Here is a 7280-nt window from a genome sequence, read left to right on the forward strand (position 1 = left end):
TTATTCATTATCATCATGTCAAAACCGTCTTTCTTTGGAAGAACACAAAATAAGATAATTGACACCCATTCACTTCTTCAGTCAAAATATCTTCTTTTGTGATCGGCAGATAAAAGAAACTCTTAATGATGACAGAATGTTCGTTTATGCCTGAACTACTTTAACCGGTATATCGCAAACCGTTTTACGTGCGCAAACCGAGTTAACTGCACTGCAAAAAATGTCTTTCTTACTTATTCTTTTTTCCTTGTTTTTCGGTACAAATGTCTAAATATTCTGGAATCAAAAAGCATTTTCTTGATGAACAAACTGACCTAAGAGAATAAGTTTTGTTTTTAGTCAAAAAATATGAAATTTCGGTGAATTTGTGCTTAAAACATGCAAACAATCTTCCAATGGGGTAAAAAAAAGTAAACTTCTTTTTCTTTCCCCATTGGCACATTTCTTTGCTTGTTTTAAGCACAAGTTCACAGAAATTTCATTTTGTTGAGGTCATGAGATAATTTTGCTCATCATGAAAATGTATCTTGATTCAAGAAGTTGTACTAAGAAAGTCAATCTTTGCAGCATGGAAATGAATCACAAAGAGCTTTTGGTGTATATACCTAAAGAAAAGTGTTTCATTAGGAAGTCTTTTATCATGTCACTGGTGCACTCAAAAATATATCTATCTGTCTGTCTGTCTGTCTGTCTGTCTGTCTGTCTGTCTGTCTGTCTGTCTGTCTATCTATCTATCTATCTATCTATCTATCTATCTATCTATCATCATCATCTTTTGTGGTAGGGGTAAACTGGACCAGTGTAGACGTCATCATATGTAACGAAGCTTCACTCTGATTGGCTGAAAGAATATCATATCAAAGGCCTGTGCATTTCCGCATTAATGATGTGTGTGTGGAGGAGAGGGAATGCTGTTCTGCATATCTGTGTGTGTGTGTGTGTGTGTGTGGGGCTGAGAGTTCAGGCTGATTTCTAATTCCCCTGATTTAATCATCTGTGTGATACTTTACTTAAACAAAGAGACTCATTGAGCTCCAGTGAAGGCAGAGAGGGGGTGAGGGGTCCTGCAGCCTGAAGTTTCACTGGAACACACACACACACACACACACACACACACTCACACACACACACACACACACACACACACACACACACACACACACACACGCACACACACACGAATCTGGACATTCCTAGACTGCGCATGTGAGAGAGACACACAGTTGCTCTCTCTCTCTCTCTCTCTGGCGGTGTGTGCTCGTGTCATGAGAGTATAGTGTGTGTTTATGAATCTGAACTTCATCCCGTAAGCAAACGTGACCGCTTCAATCTATGAAACTCTCTCACTGTTTTTATAACTAAAGGATCGCAAGCAGATAAGTGCGGATAACACGATTATCGCGAAACGGCCGCGGTATTTACCCCAATTACGCTCGACGCGTACTAATCCGTTTCTGTGGCAACAGTAGCGGCGTCAAATGATCAAAAAGTCAAACATGTTGTCATCAGAGTTTATATTTGTGTGTTTTTGTTTTCAACAATCGAGCAGCTCCTCACTGCAGAACGCGACGTGCAGGGAGCAGAGTTGGGTCCAGTCTCCTCCCATCGCGTTGTGATTGGACGACACTGGATCCAGTCTCTTTCCAATGCGTTTTGATTGGTCGCAGATTTCTGCAGTAGTTTTGCCACAAAACACGTCACACTCGCGTAACTAAAGTTATACATTTGACGGAAAACAAACTCTATTTGTGCACATACTGTAGTAAGGGTTTGGGTTAATAAATATCTAACTGTGATCATTACTAACAGGCACTGAATGATGACATTGATAATAGCAAACCTTGACGACCACGCGTTGCAACTTAACTATGATGGAGATGGTGGTCTAGTGTGTTAAACCACTGAACTGGTAAATCAAAGGTTGCTGGTTCGATCCCAGCAGACACCACCAGTGTGTCCTTGATCAAGACACTTTACTCCATGTTGCTCCAGGGGGATTGTCCCTGTAATAAGTGCACTGTAAGTCGCTTTGGATAAAAGCGTCTGTTAAATGTAAATATTTAAAGTGGGAGGAGTCGGATCTGGATCTAGCCCCGCCCCTGGGTCTTGCGTTCTACACTCAAAGAGGAGACCGTAATATTTTTAAAATTTCCTTACGAAAGCGTCGTCTGTAAATGTTTCTGTAACACACCATATTTTGCTATCATTTGCACGCTGTCAGAAATCCTGCTGACAGATTTTCTGTTGTTTTAATGATCCATTTTTCACCTTCTTTTAAAACACCGTCTATGTACTGTTTATATGTCTGAACACATTGAATGCACAATGATTTTTACATTAATGAAAGCAGTAAGAGCACAGTGAGTACATTTTTTTAAAAAAGGTTTAATTTTGCTAAAACAAACAAACAAACATTAAATAACTAAATTCAGAGGGAAATCTTGACAAGTCTCTGTGTTGAGTGTTATTGTGTGTGATGTACCGCCCCCTTGTGGAGGAAAACAAGTACTGCACACAGAAAGAAAAACATCACTGTAAAATACTGATATACACATGTAATCTACACACATCTGCTGCACGTCACGCGTGTGTCAGTCAGTGATGATGAGCTCATCACAGCCCCAGTCCTCATAACTCCCGTCAGGAAGATATCTGCGGATGATGATGGGAATCTTTCTACTCCTGACAAAGACAAAAGATAAACACCTCAGAATCAAAACACACACAACAAAAACATCACACAAATATCACAACATTAACACATGATACAAATAACATGTCGTACTTGAGCTCTTTCATGGCGATCTGCAGTGGATCTGTCTCTCCTTCCAGCTCCACCATCACAGGCGCACACATCCTGTCAAAGAGGAAGTGATGTCACTGATGTTATGAGCCTGTAGTGTTTCTGTACGTGTGTGTTGGGATCAGGACTCACGCGATCTGCAGCGCTCGTGTTCCCAGCACACGTGCACGCTCGTATTTGGTCATGTAGGGTGTGGTGATTCTCTTCTGATTGGCCTGCGGTCCTTCACCGGCTGGAAGAATCTGAACGTTCTCCTGATCCTCCTGCACAATAAACACATCAACACAACAGACACAAACACACAGACACAAATCACACCCTCAAAAGTTGTAATTTAACCCACTCCCATGTCTTATGGTAACACAAAAAAAAAAAAAAGTACGGTTTCATTCAGAAATAAACTTCAGTACCAAAACATACTGAAAAGAAGTATAAATGCTCAATTACATATGCTTGTATGGGACAATTGAATGTTTTATATGGGCGGGTGAGAGAGAATTTTACTTGCCCGACTGGACAAGTACCTTAAAAAACCCATAGCAACATATATTTAGAATAAGAAAGTGTGAATTAGACAGAGCTGCGTGGTTGTGCATGTTTGTGTGTGATAATAATCAATGATGCACCCTGATGAGTCCATACAGAGGCGGACGCCGTATCCTGTTATTTAACGGTCATCTGGCTGTTCTGCGTGTGAATTATGTGCACAGTTTAACATACATCACGAGTGATGGTTGAGGAATTATCTGTGTCTGCTCTGTATGAGGATATGAACACATGAACCTCATCTCATCTCAGAGTTCATTTTACAATCGTTTTACTGTTTAAGTGAAGGTATCTGCAAACAAGCGTCTTCACGAAGTCCCATCAAATTGAACACTCAAGACAAGAGATACTGTAGTGTACTATAGTACTTGCTATTGAAAATGGAAGTGCCCTAGTAGTAAATTGATAAACACGATAGTCAAGTTAAAAACATATAGTAAGAATTTTACTGCAGTTTACTGTAACTAACACTAAAGTATACTACAGTAATGTATGTGGTCTCATATACCACTATTGCATAGTTAAAAAGGAAAAACATATAACTTGGAAATATTCAAACAAATTTAGGTGATCTAAAAATGATATGCCCTAATCCATCTGTATGTAACATGAATGTCTTTTGTCAGTTATAATCTGTTCATAATGCTACCAAACTTCCAACCTCTCTAGCACCAGTGCTTTGTGAAAAAAACGAACTTACAGCCTTAACACTACTAATAATAATAATAACTGCGTGCCTTTGTTTTATAGCAGTCACAGAAAATAGGCCTATAATCAAAATTGGTCGGCCAAAGTGCTTAGAAGCAAATTTAACCAATCCAAATCTGAAACAATTATATTATAATTCAAATGAAATATCAAAACCTTTGGACAAGTAATTTTTGTACTCGGAGAAGTGAATGACAGAATGTGACATAATAACAAACAGCTCTTACATCTACATTCTCCAGATCATCCAGAGGTTCTTCATCTTCACCATCATCAAAATCTCCGTCATCAAAACTGATGAACAATAAACACAATGATGAGACAAACATGAGTAAATAAACGCACATGCACATCAAACTGGATTTAATGTTATCGTATGTAAATATTAATACTTCATATATACTGTGAAAACAAAATCTTAGTTTCACGCTCAAGGCGTTAAAAGATCGCTCGACGTTAATAAACAAAGTAATAAAAATACTCAGAACTCACTTGTCCTCATTGTCAGACATTATGTTTGTCTAGAGCGTGACAAATCGTTTCTGTAACTTGAATTATTTGTTTTAAATTAGTTTAACATCGAAGTTGTAAACCTCAAGGTTTTGGACTCACGGCGTGTGTTGAACATCCGGTACAGTGCAGCAGTTTTCACAGTCCGGTCAGAAACACGAGCTCGACACTGACAATCCGATGAAAAACAGGCCGCAAACAAAAATAATTAAACATGTATAATAGCAACGTCAAGGGACATAATCGATATTTTACATGTCATACAATACAAAAGTTACTTGTTAACTCAGGTTTGGAAGTAATTTAAACTCGTTGACATAACAGTATAGGAATATAGATAGCCTAACCATTATAAATGACTGGGTTAATTCAATCAAAATAATCATCAAAATTGAATATCGTAATGTTTTTATAGTGATGTGACATTTGACACCGAGGCGTCGAAGCTTTTATAAAAAGTATATTTTGCTAATCACGTGATCAGTGACGTCCGATGACTGCTTCGTGTTCAACATTAGGGGTGCTTCTCAATATCCGTCCTCGTCTCCTCGCTCCTCTATCCTCCATCCTATGACCCGGAAACCGATCGAGCTCCGCCATATTGAAGGACATCTCAATTCTCTAATTGCACCGGGAGGAGTCGAGGATCGAGGAGGCTTCCTGAGGAGCCATGAGCGAGGATACACAGGTGTATCCTATGCGGAAGTTCTTTATTGCCTAAACGTGACGCACCTATAAATTCTCCTCCCACTTCACATCTGCTCCAAGTGCCAACCGTGGCAGAACATTCAAACACACATAAATGTGAATATTAAGCATAAAGTTATTGTAAATGTGTTCTTTTTTTGATAGTGCCTTTAATTTCGATGTATAAAGTGTACTTTTAGCACCGTTTTAATTATTTGTATTATAATCATTATCATTATTGTTTACATGTACAAAACACAATGTATGGGAAATCACAACAACAAAAATCCATTAATAATAACTGGTAAAAAATAAGAAGAAATGTGGTATTTTCTGGAGGTTGAAACGGTTACAATATAAATAATTATATCTTATGTTCAAGAATATATCCCGATGTTCAAGCTAAATCCAGCGGTGTAGAGTCATCATTAGTTGACGACGCTTTGAAGTGACGCTAAAGAGCGAGGATATATCAATTCACTTGCTTCGATTCCTCCGTCCTTGCGTCTTTTCCTTGCTTCCTTCTCTCGCATCCTGAAGAGGTGGAGCTAAAACACGAGGAAAGGAAGCGAGGAAAGGAAACGAGGACGCACAAATAAGAATTGAGAAGCACCCTAGATCACTTGCAGGTTTAGATTGAATTTGTCGCTTCTGTAGTGAACTGTGACGACTACTGTCACGTGTGAAACAACATCTCAGAGATATGAGATAATAAAGAAATAATATTGTTGAACAGTTGAATACAGTTCAACAATACAGTTGAACACATCCTGTTACTTAACAACAATCTTAAGATTGTTGTTAATTATTTTCCCACAAAATAAAATAAAAGTCCCCAGTTCACAATCACAGATAGACAATTATTTTATTTTGACATGTGTCTACATAAATCTATTAATTTACAGGACTAAGACAAACGTTTCTGTGAATAACTGCATATTCTGATCGAAGCACATTCATAAAAATGTTGTTCTGTTCCCTGAACTGATTCTTTTTAAATGTGGTCCTAGATTAACTCATACAGTATATACATATATATATATATATATATATATATATATATATATAGCCCAGGCCTAAGTGCTACATTAACACTAACACATACAAAATATTTTTTAGTGATGGGTAGTGACGTATAACATGAAACATTGATGGACATAAAGACGGCTCTTCCATCCTTTGACCACCCGATGGGGCCACTGTGTCGTTTTTAAAAGCTTCGTGTATTGAATGATTTAGTTTTAGGGTAAACTTTAACAGAAAGCCTCTAAAGCGCTTTGTTCAACATATACTAAGTTTTTAAATCCTTTTAAATTGGGCAAAACTTCACCACAACAAAATCAAAACTGAGAAATTGATGTGATCACATGATATCTCTCGTGAACATCATGCGATCAAAACAAGTTTAAAGTTTACATGCTCAAATAAACTATCTATATCTTTCTTTAACACGTTTTTGGGGACGGGCAGATCCTGGTGCCGCGAGGCATCTCACTAAGTAGGTGAGTCACCTCAGCAGTCGGACCTGTGCCCTTACAAAAATTCCTCTCGCGAGTTTGAGCGAGGACACGGGCGTCACCCCGCGTCGTTATTTTCCTTACTCATCAGTTTAAGGCATGACGTGATGGAGCGCGAGACAGAGTACAGTACAGAATGCGCGTGTGTGCACAGTGATGGTGACAGAATGAGCGCGCGCGCAGTCACTCTTCTCTTCACTCATCACATGTTCATCACTTACAGAAGACACCGGTTTACACGACACACGTTATGATCATATTAACAACATACTTACTAGTGTTTGTATGATTAAAATAAGGTCTGTCTGCAGTGCATTGTGGGACAGGGTATGACGTCACTGAGTGGGGGTGGGGTGCAGACATGAAGGGTTACAAACACACACCTGATGCAAATCCGTGTATCATTCGTTCTTTTCATATTCAATTGAGATTCCAAAATCTGAAAATTAAAAAACGGTTTGTTATTTCGTTATTCGTTTATAAATGTGATACCAAAAAACAAATAACGG

At 38.4% G+C, this 7280-nt stretch overlaps 1 protein-coding gene and 1 non-coding gene across 2 annotated transcripts; both read right to left on the reverse strand.

Annotated features, from left to right (window-relative positions):
- Positions 1-2365: 2365 nt before the first annotated feature.
- Positions 2366-4708, reverse strand: LOC130426258 (DNA-directed RNA polymerases I, II, and III subunit RPABC2). The gene is made up of 5 exons (XM_056752933.1): positions 4550-4708; positions 4285-4351; positions 2936-3066; positions 2786-2857; positions 2366-2682 (listed from the first exon to the last, which is right to left on the reverse strand). The coding sequence occupies exons 1-5, from the start codon at positions 4567-4569 to the stop codon at positions 2592-2594; spliced, it is 381 nt and encodes a 126-aa protein (XP_056608911.1). The 5' UTR covers positions 4570-4708; the 3' UTR covers positions 2366-2591.
- A 2009-nt stretch (positions 4709-6717) lies between these two features.
- Positions 6718-6872, reverse strand: LOC130427013 (U12 minor spliceosomal RNA). The gene has a single exon (XR_008907261.1). It is a non-coding gene; the product is annotated as a U12 minor spliceosomal RNA (small nuclear RNA).
- Positions 6873-7280: the final 408 nt, after the last annotated feature.

Source organism: Triplophysa dalaica, chromosome 7 (genome assembly GCF_015846415.1).
Source record: "Triplophysa dalaica isolate WHDGS20190420 chromosome 7, ASM1584641v1, whole genome shotgun sequence".
Taxonomy (NCBI): Eukaryota; Metazoa; Chordata; class Actinopteri; order Cypriniformes; family Nemacheilidae; genus Triplophysa; species Triplophysa dalaica.